At 32.7% G+C, this 17,646-nt stretch overlaps 1 protein-coding gene across 1 annotated transcript; it reads right to left on the reverse strand.

Annotated features, from left to right (window-relative positions):
* Nucleotides 1-419: 419 nt before the first annotated feature.
* Nucleotides 420-17,323, reverse strand: pins (G-protein-signaling modulator pins). Its single transcript, XM_088238938.1, has 9 exons — nucleotides 17,121-17,323; nucleotides 16,649-16,878; nucleotides 16,268-16,546; nucleotides 15,568-15,807; nucleotides 13,319-13,784; nucleotides 11,792-12,051; nucleotides 3,947-4,136; nucleotides 2,198-2,338; nucleotides 420-613 (listed from the first exon to the last, which is right to left on the reverse strand). The coding sequence occupies exons 1-9, from the start codon at nucleotides 17,163-17,165 to the stop codon at nucleotides 569-571; spliced, it is 1,896 nt and encodes a 631-aa protein (XP_088095064.1). The 5' UTR covers nucleotides 17,166-17,323; the 3' UTR covers nucleotides 420-568.
* Nucleotides 17,324-17,646: the final 323 nt, after the last annotated feature.

Here is a 17,646-nt window from a genome sequence, read left to right on the forward strand (position 1 = left end):
TATAATTAACTGATTTAGTGAACCAAAGTGTGTAAAGTGCCAAGAGCCACAACATATAAAAAAATTGAGAGATTTAAACAAATATAATAATATATTTTGTGAAAAATATTAATTCTAAATTAAACCCCGCACTGGCGGTACTGGCGCGCATTCCTTACTCGGCAGTTAATTTCAGACAATTATCAAGATACCTACAACAGTACCTTTGAATACTGGCTTAGATAGGTGTTGCCATAATTTGTCTATAAAAAGAATAAACAATTTCCTCAAAATAAATGCCTTTGTTCGTATTAAGTAGCGATGTTATACAATAATAAACATTGTACTTTTTTTAAATAAAAGAGAATAATTAAGATTAAGGATTAGAGTTAAGGGAAGAGAATGATTATCTTTTCAGCTTTAATATTAATTACTATTATGTTGGAAGATATATCTGTGCTTTTTATAATATTAAGAATACCTAATTGATTAAGGAGAATTCAATGCAGAGTAGGCGAAAATTGTGATGTAATTTGAGCACCTGTTGCAAAATACATACATATACATACATCAAGATTAGCCAGTCTTCTCACTTTTTGGCAGCAGGAGGTTTTCTGATCTCTTGAAGAGGCACCTGAAGCAAAAATAGAAAACAAATTAATTTTTCATTTTAAAGAAATAATAATTATAACAAAAAATTGTAAGATGCCAGTACCATACTCCATTATAATATCAAAAAAGGCGTCACCCGGTCACCAGGAGATAACAGACAGATCTCTCATAATATGGATTCCAGAAATCAATTCAGAACATTTAATATTGGAGTTTTACCTACCATTAAAACTCTTATTATGTTTCTATTGATTTCTGGAGTCCAGGTAACACCTACCTGGTGCATTATGAGCTTTATGAAAAAACAAAATCCATGGATGACCGGGATACCAAATTGGCGGAAACGGACAGAGCGACCATAGATTAAGACATTGACCCAGGAATAGACGATACGAAACCACAGACAACGGGAAAGAAAATGAACGCTTCTCTTTAATGAAATAAGTTGACCTCAGGTTAGCTCAGCAATTTTTACTATGGATAAAATTATTGATCAAAGAGATTGTCTACTATTTCATGCTTCAAATAAAATTTCCTACACTGAATCTTTGCAAATGTTGAATTGTTTTTTCATAGCGAGTCTGTCCATAAAACTCATCATTCTGTACAAATATCGGACACCATTTTACGTTTATATGTTCATTTTACATTTAATTACAATTTTAAGGTATTTTTCAATTTTTTTTATGTGTAATATTTAAATTTAGAACGTCCAGTGTATCCCACTCATAAAATATGTAATTTAGCATAGAATCTTTTTCCTTTGTATTTAACCAAAATTATTATTATTGGTAATTTTCATCTTGAAACAAGTGAGCCATTTTTTAAATATTTCCCATGCGAGTTGAAGCGCGCCGAGCATGTGTATATTTATGTAATTCTAAACATTTTTTTATTTATCATAGATTTATTCTTTTTCAGTAAAATCAGGTAGACGGATCGAATCCGCGAGACTGATGGTCTTCGCTGTGAGATCAGACCTACGGGGGACTCAATATCGTGTTTTGAAGGATCTGCAAACTGGACGAGAAAGCGTGAAATTTTGGATATGGCTTGCACGAAACTGAGAAGACGATAGCAGGTTCATCGAGAATCAGAATTCACTGTGATGTTCACTGATCGTCACCTCTCCATGATCTCTATAGTCTGAGTCTACGTTCAAGACGCATGGAAGGAATTCAGTAATGTGTTGTGACACTGTCCTGTTGAGAAATTGCCCCGCCTGAGACGTCAGAAGTTTTCTTGCGCTTCGGTAAGTAAAGCTGATATCTTTCACAGCTCTATTATCATTGGTTCATTCATATGAACTAGTGACGTCGTTCAAAGCAGTTTGTTTTTTTTTTTACATTTTCAAGAAACTTTGCCGTGCAATTTAATGCTCTAATTTTTACCGCGCGCAAGAAAACATTTTTTGTTTCCAATTTCCCATAGGGCTGAAGTTCCTTGTTTATAAAATGGTGTTATAAATATGTAATGTAGGTACATGGAAACAGAGGGAGAGGAGAGTAGTGTAGGGAGATCCATAATTGTTTTGCTTTTATTTCATGTGAAAATTAATTAATATGGGTAATTAATATTAAAAAGCACATAAAAGTGGATTTCATACTTTAGCTCTCTGATCATCCATTCGTCCCCCTTGAACTCGAACAACCAGGGAAAAGAAATCCTCATCTGGAACAGTGCATGCGTTCCTATTCGTAGGACGCACTTTGGGCAATTCTGTGCGCTGCTCTTCTAATCGAGATCCCTGTAAGTTCATTTAAAAATTATTTAATATACAAAACGTCCCACATTAAAGAAATTCAGTACTACCAGAAATTGTATTTTGAAAATATTTTCTAAGCTTATTAACAGTACGTACGAACATGTAATTATATTACAAAACGTCTCTAAGTATTCCTAATGCCCCCATTTTTATCACTATCATTTCATTCATATCAAATTAAAAAAAAATCTAGAAAAACTGTAAATGTATTATCTGACAAAATAGGATATATGGATTTGTATCTCTATTTATATGGATTAACTAATTGGAAGCGGAATACTCATAGCGACAATTTAGGTGTTTATATATGTGGATTTTTTGGAATGTTAATAATCATTTCTTCAACACTAACTGTTCTGTAAGTGGATTTTTCTATTTGAATGCTATCAATTCAATTATGAAAAAGGAGTACTGGAGGTGAATAAAGCGCGGGAATATTTTTAACACGTTAAAAGAGTCAGAGGCGGAGGACCCTGTGAGACAAGTGAGGCGGAGCCTCACTGAGAAATCATTGCTATTGCTATTCCCCAGTACCTAATATGTATTTAAACTCGCACTATATCAATTAAAAACATCATTATTTCACTTAACGATAGGGTTGAATTTTGCTTGAAAATAACGAACATAAGATAAAATAACACAAAATACGTAATTACAGTTTTTGAAACATGCTAAATACATCTTTACTGCTATTGCATAAGATTCATTTTTGAATACGCGGGATGACGTTGTTATTTTGTATTTCAAAAATTGTAAAGTATGATTTTAAATAAAAATGTATCCACAAACTAAACCATCACGCTGTTTCTCCGTAAGGGTAGGCAGAGAGGATAGAATGCCTTATCACACAGTCTTTGCATACAAATCTCGCTTCCTCTACATTTATACATCTAATGCATGCCCGCCGATTATTCCAACTTTTGGCAAGTCCATCCTTAAGTATTTGTTGGATTTGGTCATGCCATGTCTTCCTCGATTTCTGCATCAATCAACATTCGCATCATAAATCTTTTTAGCCATTCTTTCACTCTCCATTCGCTCTACATGTCCAAACCAACGCAGAACTCCATTCTTGATTTTGTCAATAATACTTATTTCAGCCTTACATAATGTACGGATCTCAACATTTGTGCACCTATCGTACATAGTTTTACCACACATTTGCCTGAGAGATCAGATTTTAACAGCATTCACCCTATTTTCATCCTTGTCAGTTCCATACTTTGCTTCCATATAAAAGGGTCGGCACCAGGACTCCATTGTGAACTGCTAGTTTTACCCCCTGTGACGAAGATTTGTTTGTCAGGTGATTTAAGTGCACCGTTCACTGTTCCCGTTGTTAGTCTGCAACACTACCCGGACCACAACTAGTTCAAAATATTAATTTATAAAAATAACTGCAACAAAAATTTAGCAGGTAGGAAGAAATTGCCCTAAGACAATATACCTATTCTTATACATAATATGTGTGAAAGTTGTATGTGTATATAAGTATTAAATAAACAGTAATTAGTAAGAATTATTCTGGTTTTAATATTACAAATAATCCTTTGAAAATGTTCAAATGAACGGGATTTTTAAAATGCTTACTTGAACTCTAGCCAACATATCAAGAAATTCATCATCCGATTTCTCACTCTCTGGTTTTAACTTGGTAAGATTCAGAAGTTCGGTGATTTGTTGAGTAGGCTTTTTAGGTGGATTTAAAGAGGCTCGTTGTGAATCCATGCGTTCCGATTGTAGATCTAAAATCATCTCCAACATTTCTTCACTTTTGTTACTAAAATAAAACAGATTTATATTTGTATTTTTATCATAAAAATACATACGCAAATTAGCATTGACATTATAATTCGTACAAAAATAGTAAAAAACATTTTTTTAAATTCTTATAAATGACACGCTCAATAGCCCTGAGTGTAAAATTTATTACTAAAATAAAAAAATATTAAATTATACACTAGGGTGGATTACTTTTGCCTTGAGTACAAAAAAATTTAATGCCAGAAGAAATATTTTAAAATGGCACTATTCAAAAAAGATTATATTTACATGAATTGACATAAACCCTTCAAACATTATGATCAACATCCATGTCCAAATTGTTTTGAAAAGATTTTTAATGTACACCTATGGACAAAAAAAAGTTCGCACTTACCCCGCTATCCGTAATTCCCAGTTTACCTGACTCTATTTCTTAGAAACGATTTTATTATTTAACAATTGCTTTTGTTTATTGTTAAGGAATATATTGGCTACACATTTAAAGTAATTACATTTTTAAAAGCTTCATTAGTCTTTTAAAAACTACGCCTGAAGAAACATCGCTACGAAAATATGGAGAGTTCGGGTCAAATGTCTATCGCGGTAAAATCGAAAATTACTACTCTGTCACAGGAAAATATGTCGAATTGTGAAATTTCTCATAGAATCGGTTTCTCTGAGTGTTCTGTGAGAAAGTTTTTTTAAAAAAAATTGTGAAACCGGCTCTCTGGAGCGAAAAAAGGGAAGTGGTCGGCAGCGCAAGACAACTCCTAAAGAAGATCGGCTGGTTGCCAAGCTTATCAACCAAAATCGTTTTCTAACTGCTACAGAAATACACGGAGAGACCAAGTCTACGTGCCAAACCACGTTCTCGGTGAGGACGGTTTCCAGGAGATTATTGGAGCAGGGGTTCCAAGCAATAAGTCCCGCAAAAAACCCCTTTTAACGGAGAGAATGAAGAAGGCTCGTCTAGATTGGGCCAAAATGCACCAAAATTGGACAATAGACGATTGGCAACAAGTCATTTTTTACGATGAATCTAAATTTAATGTGTTTGGTCCAGATGGCAAGACGATAGTCCCTGGCGAAAAATTTCACCCTAAATGTAAAACCCAGACAGTAAATCATTCACCCTATGTCATGATATGGGGGTGCATGACAGCTCATGGTTTGGGTCCACTACAGATAGTCCAAGGCACTATGAATGCCATACAATACAAAACTATTTTGGAAAATCATTTGTTTCCTACAGTTAAAGACATTACACAATTTAGTTCAAATCCTATATTCCAAGATGATTCTGCGCCTTGCCATCGAGCTCGATCTGAGAGTATATATTCAATTAAAAATATGCTCTGAAATACTTGAATCAGTACACCATATAAAATATTTGGGGATAATTATTGATAAATATTTTAAATGGACAGAACACATTGAATATATAACACAAAAAATTAGAAAACTTTCCCATATCTTTAAGTCAATACGTAACATCTTATCCCTAATTAAACTCAAGCAACTATATTTTATTTTACGTAATTCAATTATAACTTATGGCATAATAGGATGGGGAGGCACTAATAAATCAATATTAAAACCTCTCGAATCTGCTCAAAAATCAATCATTAAAATAATTTTTAAAAAGCCCTTCAGGTACCCCAGCGTCAAGTTATTTGAGGAATTTGAGATCTTAGATATAAGACAATTATATATTTTTAGAATAATAATGTTTGTGAAAGTCAACTATTTTATCAAATCCCAAAAGGAACACTCCCGCACTACCAGAAGTCAAACTAGAGAATGGGTCATGGGGCCTATCACAAACTCTGAATTCGGGCAAAGAAATTTCAGGTTTCTGGGCCCAAAAATATTCAATATGTTACCCAAAGATTGCAAAACCATGACCCGGATTCAATTTAACAAATTTGTAAAAAAATGGTTACTGGATTTAGGTCGAGAGAAATCGGAAAATTTACTAAAAATAAATTCCTAATAAATTAATATTGTATAACTGTTTAGTATATTAACAAGTAGGTAGTAATGTAATTGTTTATTTTTGCATAAAAATGTCTGCCTTAAAACAGGTTGTATCTAGTTAGGCAGACTAGACATGATCCAGAGAAATCTATTACCTAAGTGTTTATGTAGTAGATAAAATTATTGTTATTTTTGTTAATAAACTTTGATTATTATTATTATAACTTTATTTTATAAATTTAAATAGTAGTAACTTGGTTTGTAATATCATATCTTTCTTACAGGTAACTGAATTCAAAGAGTCTTTCGGAGTTACATCACTGAGTTGGCCTGGAAACAGTCCGGATCTTAACCCGATAGAAAATTTATGGACAATAATGAAACAAAAAATTGCGAAGAAACAGGCCAAAAATACCCAGGAATTGATTAAAATCATTAACCATGTTGGGGAACATAAAATATCATTAGATATTATAAATAATTTATACTTGTCGATGTCAAACAGAATTTCTTTAGTGATTAAGAGCAAAGGCGATATTACAACATATTAAAATACTATCGAACCCGAAAAATTACTTTTATTTTTATATTCTTTTGTTTAAAATATCGGTCTGTTTACCCTTCACACAAATCTTTTAACCAAATGTAATTATTTGCGATTGCCAATAAAGACACAAAAATATATATTTAAAAAAATTCAAGCAATTGAGAATATTTATTATTTTAAATTAAGAATTTTATTACAAGTGCGAACTTTTTTTTGTCCATGGTTGTATGTTTCATATACACAAACCAAAATTAAATCTCCGCAGACAACACGTCATTAAATTCCAAACAATATACTTCTACATTATGAATAAACACACCTGAGATATCTCAATATTTAATGATATTATAAAAACACACACACGCAACGATAATTTTGCCACAGTACAGTCCATTCAAATCTTTAATAGCCTTGTTTATGTGTGTGAAATAATGTTTTCAAATAAAATATTCTAGTGTACATACTAATACAAATAATAATAATACATTGTACAGATAATCCCTGTTGAGCACACCTCCTGTGAGAAGGGATTTGTTATAATGTGATTTTAAATGATCTGACATTTTTTAAATATAATGTGGATGAAAGGCCTTAAAAAAAATACCAGCAAGAACATGTATTTGCACAGAAGAGACTGCTTTAAAGGCAGCAAAGATCATCTAACTTTTTTAAGTCGTCAACACATTAACATAAGCTATTAAACTTTCAAATACACTGTACATATTGTGGGCATACAAGAGAAATTGACCAAGTGACAAAATCAATAATGTTCAGGGGAGCCATTTTAGTGTTTTTCTGGAGTTCAGTTGCTTCTCAAAGATCAGATTTTTCAAGTAGGTGGTTGGTAATTTTACATTATATGTACGGTACTTTCAAATTTTATGTAAAGTATAAACGTATTTAAAAAACAATATTACTTTTGTATAAAAAAAAATGAAAAACTTATTACCTGTAAAATTTGACATGAAATTTTGCAGATAATCATTTTTGTTTTGTTCATTGAGGGAGGTAGTATTTTATTTTATAACTATAAATTATGTTTTTGGGATTTTTTTATTTCAATAATCCATTGTTTTGTATTTATGAAGGTTAAATAAACACAGAAATACAAAATAAATGAAAAAGAACAAATAATTAAGAAGTGTTACGTAATGATCTAAAGAATAGATTTTATTAATGAACTTTTTATAAAAATTTGTATCTGTCAAATACAAAACTTATACTAACTTATTAACTCTAACTAACTCTTTGCTGGTGACATCACCTACAAGTAAAATTGACTAACTGTTACTTGGTCAATTCTTTGGATCTTAAATTTACTAATAAAAGTGAGTTTTACTTGTCGAAAATCTGTGAGGTCACATATTTTACAAATTAAGTTTTTTTTGGAGTGTCGGATCGACTTGGCATTTTTACCAGTCAAGCATTATGCAAATGTCAAAAAGTCAATAATCTCAATTTCGTCATTTTTGCAAATGGTCACTTTTACTTGTATAACCACGATATGTATATCAAGCTAATGATAAGTATACAAAAAAAATTGTTCTCGCTTACACTTTTATGTGCTCAACCTGAGAGAGAAAAATGTATAGATTATAATATTTTAAGACTGTGCCACCGACTTGTACTTGGATGTTGATTTAACACCACTTGCGTTAAGTTCAATATATTTTTGTACTATAAAATTTAACATTAACAATTTCACTCATCAACTTAAATTCCTGCCAGACTGCAAATGCAGTTTTTTTGCAGGAATTTCTCTTTAAATATTAAGCAATACAAACAATACCAAATATTTACAACAAATTAGAAGTAAAAAAGAAATCTAAGAAAAAAGTTTTCAAAGTAACCTTTGCTTTATTTTTATTGATTTCACTTCTTAAGATGTGTGGGAAGATAGACCCAGGAATAGACGAAAAAACCACAGACAACGGGAAAGAAAATGAACGCTTCTCTCATAATATGGACTCGAGAAATCAAGTCAGAACACATAATATATATATTTTATGTACATTGTATATTATATTATTATTATGTGATCTGTAAATGTGATTTTTTGTTTAATGCCAAATAAAGATTGTTACTATTATAAGTTAATATGTACAGTAAAAGTCCGTTAATTCAAAATTCATAGAACACCAAGCTTGAATCCGCGCACCAATTTTACTCTGAGATTGTGATGGCCATATTTTCCCTACTGTCGAAATAAGATACTCGTAATTTCAGTGATGTTTTGGAGATATATTTTCGCATTATTGAGATATAACGATGAAATAAACAATAAATCTATTGAATGTGACAAAATAAATAATAAACCGATTTTAATATAAACGTAAATAAGATTTAGGTACTCTTTTAGTTGACAACTGACTTATGGCGCCAATGTCGCGAACTGCCACTGACACGCAGGAAAAATATCAAAATAATTATGCTAATTCAAAATTTGCAGTCTATGATAGATCAGTTTTCACTTTGCACAGAATTGACACACTAGTTATTTTTTTATGTAAGTGGTAAATTGACCATATGTAATATCACGATTTTATTGTTTGCTTAAATTGTAGTCATAAAATTTATTTTGATAGTTATTATTATAAGTCTAGAAACAACCTCGCAAAAAACAGAAACACCGTGGGTGAAATATTTTTTTTTTATCTGGATAATAATGCAAAAAAAAAATACTTTGATAATATATTTCAACAAATCAGGGTTTCTTTTTAAATCTCCAAAATATGAATATAGAGCGCAAACAGCGTTCAAATTAAAAAGTTACTTTATGAAAAATTAAATAAAAAAATGACACTTTTCTCAAAAATATCAACAAATAACTGAAATCTCAGACTTTCAACAAAAACATACCATAAAAATCTCGCTGTTTCGAAATCTCGCAAGTTTTTGCACCGTGAATTTTGTCAAGAAATTAAAACAATGAAAAAATAAGAATATGTACTAGTTGTAAAAATGTAAAAAATGACACATGAAATAAAATTGGTATTTGTTTTTGGATATACCCTTTTTACAATGTTTCATATTTTATCAGTCTTTTGCGCATATTATACAGAGATAAGAATTGAAGAAATAAGAAGTGCTGCCAAATATATGAAGAATGGAAAAGTGTAAGGTTTTGATAATGTTGTTACAGAGTTTATAAAGGCGGGTGGTGAAATAACTTTTGTATGGCTGCAAAAGCTTTTTAATTGATGAAGAATACATTCTTCCAGATTTTAAAAGGGCTGTTGTTATGCCTCTATACAAGGGAAAAGGTCCAAGGGTAGAATGCGGAAATTATAGAGCAATCAGCATTTTGAGCACTGCTGGAAAAATGTATGGAAGAATACTGAATGAGAGAGTAAGAAAGGTTACTGATAGAGTGTGGGATATACTAGCGATTTTAAGAATGGAAGGGGATGTATGGATCAAACATGTGCTTTACAAAATATGACAGAAAAAATTCTTGCTAAAAAACCAAAAGCTTTTCTGCACATCTGTCGATCTGCGAAAAGCCTTTGATAGAGTTGACAGAGAAAAATTATGGAAGGTGTTATCGGAGGAAGGTGTTATTATATTTCAGTTACCGGTTACCGAAAAAGATACTTTGAATTTTTCTACAAATAAACACACTTTCATACATAAATATCGATATTAAATTATACCGTCTCAGTACCATACCGATGAAAATAGCTGATCATAATGGGAGCAAAAATGGGTAATTTAACTGTCAACTGTCTTTTGTATTAATGCCGTGCTTCTTGTTAACAACAAAGAGGAACTGCAATTCTTGGTAACAAAAGTCTACGATGCTTGCAAGGGAAGCGATTTGCTGATGAATGTCGATAGATCGAATGCGATGGTTTTTGAGAGAAATGAAAGTATGACTAAATGTGAAATCACTGTAGATGGGCTTATACTAAAACAGGTAGAGGAATTTGTGTATCTGAGAATTATGTTCACTAGGGATGGAATGACTGAGAAAGATATTGAAAGGAGGGTGAGTGCCGGGAACAGAAAGAATGGCGCACATAACTCAAACTTGGCAAATAAATGTTTGTCGCAAGAGGCAAAATCAGCAGTTCACAATGGAGTCCTGGTCCATGGGAGCGAAATATGGACTTGGAAAAACTAGGATGAAAGTAAGCTGAATGCTGTTGGAATACGATCTCTCGGGCGAATGTGTGGTAAAACTATGTACGATAGATGCACAAATGTTGAGATCCGTACATTATGTAAGGCTGAGATAAGCATTATCGATAAAATCAAGAAAGGAGCTCTGGGAGAAGGAGTTGCCAACATAATATTACGAATTATTAGATTTCATCGAACTTTTCTGCTAAAAACATTGCGAAATATGAAATACACATTTTTACTGCATATATACAGTCATGGGACAGAATTGCGCAAAAAATATGCATTACGAATTATCGTTGTTCTAATTAACGGACTTTTAGTGTATCACAGTAAGTTAATCCGCTATTGCAATAAAAATGTACCTTTTTAAATAAGGGGTTTCAGTAATAAATTAATACTGTCTAAACAGTGGCATGGAAATGCCATGACTGATTTGATCCACCAAGACGGAATCTGAGAAATACTTCAGCAATATAATAACAAAACGCAATCTTAATCGTATAAATTGTCAGGAAACCCAATTTCAACAAAATATATAACTCAAATAACATACAATTGAGTGTGGTTTATTTGGTTTTCTGCAGAATCAGATAATTACCTATCTTTGGTCAAATCAGATAACTTTATAAATTGATCAAAGATAGGTGAATTGTACCGTATAGTATTATGCATAATAAATTATAATTGAACATGAACAGACCAGCAATACATTAAAGCTATTATGAACAATGCATAAATTTTAATCGCTTAAATCGCCAGAAGAGCAATGAAAAAACAAAAATTATAAATTCGCTTCACGCACTGCATTTATGTTCATTGATGAAATAAAAAGATGAATTACTTATTGATTTTATTAAAATATAATGATATAGGGATAAGCCATATCAGCAGATAAAATATAAGATATTAAAATAATATATTTAAAACATTATGTAGTATATTAATAACAATACATATTATATTAATGAAAAATTGTAAATTGCCAGTAATCGACGTAGATTCATTTTCAAAATATTTCTCACCTGACATTGTGTTTATTGTCATTGCTTACCGATCTCGGTAACTTTGAAAGTTTCATACTAGAATGTTTTCTTGCATGTATATCCTTCCCTGCCTGGGTTAAGGTAGCTCGCTGATCATCCATCCTCTCCGACTGACACCGAGAGAGTAAATCGAAAAATGATTCTGTAGGTCCATCCTCAGAATGCATTTTGGTTAACTTCTTAGATGCTAGTTTTATTTGATCAGAATTTTGAGAAGTTGCTTTTGCATCAGGAGTTAGCTAAAAACCATTAAAAAAAAGTGTAATTGAAAAACAAAATTGCAATAAATATTCAGTTAACAGGCAGCCCTCGACTTTTGCAGGTAGTAAGTACTAAAAGAAAAAATGTAAAAAGAAGAAAATCATTAAAAAGTTTACTTTTAAATGTTATTTTTATATTGATGGTAAAATAAAGTTAACGATGTACATATATTGGAATAAAAAACATTTTTTTAAAAATTATTAAGAACATGTATAGAAAATATTGTAATTAATAAAACAATTTTTCAGAGATGTTGGTCCACTGCAAAAAATAGACCTCCCATTGTCGATATTGATGATATATTCAATCTTCATCAAATTTTGATTTATTTTTGTAAAAATATGAAAAGCAAACTTTTCGAGAGTGCGACATGGAGTTACATAAAATAAAAATTTGAATTTTGAAAAGGGCAAAGTGGGACAGGATACGTTAAAAATTTAGGATTATCACCAGTGTATCACCTGTGAGACTCCATTGTCATCAAATGAGATTAATATTCGCATATCAAATCGCAGCAACATAAACGGACAGTCCAGTCTTAATTTTGGAAACACTAATCCTATATGTTCCTCAATACTATCTAAAGGAACAGTAATTTGACATACAGTAATGCCGATTTATTTCATTTTTATTTATTTGAAGTCTTTCAGGGGTACAAAACATGTGAAAATAAAATACAAACAAGTAGTGTACAGATACTCTAATCTTTTCACATCAGTTAAATACATTCTCACTGTTGTCATTTTATTACGCAAGTAAGTGCTGTATAGATCTCAACTGAAAGGCATGTTGGTGTGCATTATACCACTATTTTGATGGCTTTTAGAGTCAGATGTATAACATATCTCTGGTTTAACATAAAATAATTATTGGTTCTATTTGCATATAACTGAAAGAGTAAATGTACTAAAAGGGGTTGGGGTTCCGTGATAGTCGCAGACTCACGGATCAGAGGTCTGAGTTTTAACCCCCCCTCTATCACAACTTGATTAATATTTTCTAACACATTTATTTACAAATAGTTGAAAATGGCTGAAGAAATTAGGTATTTGTCTACATCAAAATGCATTTTTTTTTCTATGATAAATGACCCCCTTTCAATTGTATTATTTCTTGAATATAATTATTTAATTCACGTTAAAATATTCTTGGAACTTGCTTTCTGGTTTTTTATTTGACTAAAATAATTTATTATTTTTAACTTGAGATTATACAAATGATTCTTGAATGCCAATTAAAACATACCTGAAGCAAACTCAGTTGTTCCATCGATTGTCTCCTGACACGCATAGCCATGATAGGATCACAAGTGACGCCAGAGTTGACCCCACTCATATCATTGGAGTTATCTCCTTCCTGACTGGGATCAATAGCAGGGAGTCCTAGAACTTTTCGGAGGTCGCATATGTTCAATTGCGCAGTGGCGACCCCTAGAGAATCGCCTAACTGTTTGGATATCTGGAAGTGTTTCTGGGCAAAGTACAAGGCTTGTTCATGATTGCCGAGGGCGGCGTGGGCATTGCCCAGTGACCAGCTGGCACGACCTTCCCCCACCAGGTCCTCTAGCTGCTGGGCGGCCGCCAGGTGTCGGCTGTGGTACTGCACCGCGGTGCTGAACTCCCGCAGGAGAGTGTACGTGTTCCCTAGGGAATAGCATGCCTGCGCTTCTACAGCCACGTCGCCCAGTTCCTTAGCAAGAATCAACGTGCGCCTGAAACCAATTATTCATTTAATCAACACAAGATCCTCCACACAAAAAAAAAGAAAATTAAAACAAAAATGAGTTACTTATACCACTTTGCAACTAAGGGACTTTCAAGTATGTACGAGGTCTATTAAAAAAAATATGGTGAATAAATTTTTATAACAGCAACTGCTGACGCTACATCTATCTGAAGTAATAAATTCAATAGCCTAGTCTGTTGAGATAGTCAGTCTCAAGTTTGAACAAGTTGGCTTGTCAGTCGGCCTTCAGGGCTGGAAGAGTGAGGTTGTGTTTACCGTGTCTGTCGCGCATCATGGATTTCAAACAACACGTTATTATTATAATGTTGGATATGAGCTATCTCTATAAATTTTTTTAATGACCTAATTGATAGTCCACAAATTGTTGTAAACAATTCACATCAAGTTTCTGTGCGTAAAACTGGAAGAAGATTAATTTTAGATTGATCTAAGCTTATTACTTTGATAGTAATAAAATTATTCACCATATTTTCTGATCAGCTTGTACGTATGTACCAGTGGCGTGGATATAGTTTTTAATCATGGTAGGCGGTACAAAAATAATGTACTACATATTATAATATGTTAAGTGAAAAATCTTACCAAATGATTTCCTTCAAACAAATGTTTTGAATCACAATGATGATGGCTACATCCAAGTAACTGCTGTCATCCTGAACTGTTTTTATGCTAGAAAATTTGTAGTTTGTGCTTTTGACACTGCTAATGAATGGTGGTGAGCTGATCGGTAAAACGGAATAACCAAATTACACTTAATTGTTCACATGAATTTGACAACTTTTAAAAATAATTTCTCTCATTTCTAATATTTAATTACTGATATTTATAATATTTTCATGATTATCAGTAGAGCAGGCACTGCTTATTTGCCTATCATGGAACGCACGCCACTGGTATGTATATATGTCATTGAGTAAATTACAATGAGAAATTGTTCAAAAGGTGATTATTTTTTACAAAGGAAGAAATTATTATTAGGCTAAACTAATTTTGGTATTCATACACTCGTAACATTACTTTAAAGCAATTATTGTTTTTATAAAAAACCGATGAAAAATATTGTTAGTGGGACATTGCGGTGAGAACACACTCATATTATTACCCTTTATAGGACACCTAGAATAAAGTGGTACATAAATATACCACCAGAGTTGAGATACAGTAGGACCTCAACAATCCGGACAGGCAAAAAACAGGACCTTGGCGGATTACCAAGGCGTCCGGATTGTGGCCTGCAATACTTCAATGGTAATAAAACTTATATGTTTAACTTAATTTCTCTAATTATCAAAAGACAACGTTGACAATAAACAATGGTGAATTATAAACAAGTAGGAAGGCTGTGCCTTTGAAATAAAGCTAAAAAAGATAGAAGCTAGCGTTCAACGCAGGTGAAATGCCTCCCGGCTCCCGCCTCCCCCGTCACATTTGTCCGGATTACCACGATCACCGGATAAGCGGGGTCTGGATTAGAGAAACTCTACTGTATTTATTTTCTAATATTTTATATTAATAATAAGTCTTGTGTCACAAGATTACCGTAATAACGTACACTGGTAAGATCAGTCTTCCAAAAAGAACATATTTTTTGAGGTTTGCAAGACTTAAATCAACATAAATATGTGTCCTACAAAGAGTTAAATGATTAATGTTTGAATAAAATAAAATACAAATAATACCTATATTGCCTTAATAATATTACCTCAAGTATTTCATTAAATTAGGGCGTGATATGAACTAATAATTACTTGTAATGTTCAGCCGCATTTTCAAATTGGCCAAGAAAGATGTGAGAGTTTCCAAGATTACTATTAGCCCGGCGCTCTGCTGCTTTGTCTCCGAACTTATTAGCAATCTGCAGTCGTTCTGTGTGGTACTGGATAGCTCTACTGAAGTCACCCAACAAGTAGCATGTGTTGCCGAGGTTACCACAGGCGCGACCACATGCCGGCTCATCGCCAAGTTCCTTCATTAAGGATAAATTTTCCCTGGAAAATACAATCAGTAAGAATTAAAGATTTTTAGCTTAAATCAAAAGAAGGTTAGGAATTAATAGTAAAAATGAATTTTACTTTAATTCTTAAAATACTGTGCTAAAAATTCCTCTGAAAACAGTGCTGTAACATCATGTTACATTTTGAAATACAGTATTTAAAAAAAAGTTTGACATGTACATACTGTTAAATATTCTGTTTTCCATAATTCATAAAAATTATAAAATAATTTAGGCATGTTATAGCAAAATACAAATTCAATGTTTTTAAAAATATAAGAGATATATTAAGTCCTATTTGTATTCTGTATAGACTTATGTGACATAGCCACACAAGAGTTAAAATTATATATTTGCAAGCAATATTTTGTACAAGTATTGGATTTTATCGCTTAGGAAGTTTTATAAAAACTGATATTTATTTTAACAGACACCTTAAGTTAGGAAATACTCACTGATAATAAGAGACAGCTTGATTCAAACAGTCCCTGACCTCCTGAGGGAAGTGACCGGGGTCATTCTGCCCCACGCGCCCGAGCTGCTTGCCCTGGGCGTGGTACACATTGCCGAGGTTGTACAGTGCGCGGCCCTCACTCAACTTGTCACCAAGCTCCCGGGATATCTCCAGGTGCCTTTTGCAGCACGCTACTGCCTCGTTAAACTTGCCCATTACCTTTAAGGTGTTCCCCAAGTTACCCGAAGACTTGGCTTCTCCCAATTTATCACTCATGGTTCTAGAACATAAATACTTACAATGAATCACGCCAAAGGAATCGCGCAAACAAGAAACGACAGATTTTAATATTGCTCTAAATTTATTAATGCTAATAAGGTACCTCGCTAGAGTCAGATCGTGTTTATGATATTGCATAGCCTTATTATAATCTCCCAGGTAGAAGAAAGCGTTCCCCAACTGGCTGTAGATAGCACTGAGGGTCCTCAAGTCGTCAGTGCCAGCTTGAATAGCGGCTTGAAAGAAAGCCACTCCCGCGCGACAATCGCCCGCCTTACACAACCGTTCGCCTTCTAGGGCGAGCTCTAAACACATCGAGCCTCCATCGCAGCTCTAAAACAATGAAACAACAATTAATTATTCACAAAATATTTCACTACAAAAGGCGATCGAATTAAATTATACAAGGTGAGTCATTAATCTGTGTGACGAGAATGATTCAATCGGATAGATTACGATAACTATTTTGCAATCCACCACTAATTACCAATACCCATTAGCTAATATGTAAATTAGATACCAAAACAAACGTACGGACAATTCAATTTATAAAAACATCAAAAATAATCAATTACCTGATTATCACCCGTCAGATTTTCAGCACTTGCACTTAATGACATTATAAATTAATGTTAAAAAAATAATATCAAACCAAATAATGGGTATTACTATCTTCATAAATCTATCAAAACATATAACACTTTTATCAACAAATTAGGCAGCGTTGCCGTCGCGAAAGACGATGAATCCGTTAAAGGTTAAAGGCGGAAATGCAAAATGGCCGCTGAAGAAAATTAAATTTGACACTGCTGCCACACAAAAAATAATACAATAAAAATTATCTCTAGCTTTTTGAATACGGGGTTTTTTGTTCTTTATTTTATATAATCAAATGTGCAGGTGAATACGTCGTCATTACTCTGTTACTCACCAAGAATGGGAAGTTAGCTGCTCTTAAGCCACCTACTCTTTTTTATAAGACTTTAAAATTTTCCGAGGACGTCAAATATCTGGGAATAATTTTAGATCAAAGACTTATTTAAAATTTACACATACAACAGGTAATTTGTGGCCTTATGCTGTAACTAATTTGTTTCGTAA

The sequence above is a fragment of the Micrasema longulum genome, unplaced genomic scaffold (assembly GCF_059751315.1).
Source record: "Micrasema longulum isolate JH-2025_06_02 unplaced genomic scaffold, ASM5975131v1 h1tg002015l, whole genome shotgun sequence".
Taxonomy (NCBI): Eukaryota; Metazoa; Arthropoda; class Insecta; order Trichoptera; family Brachycentridae; genus Micrasema; species Micrasema longulum.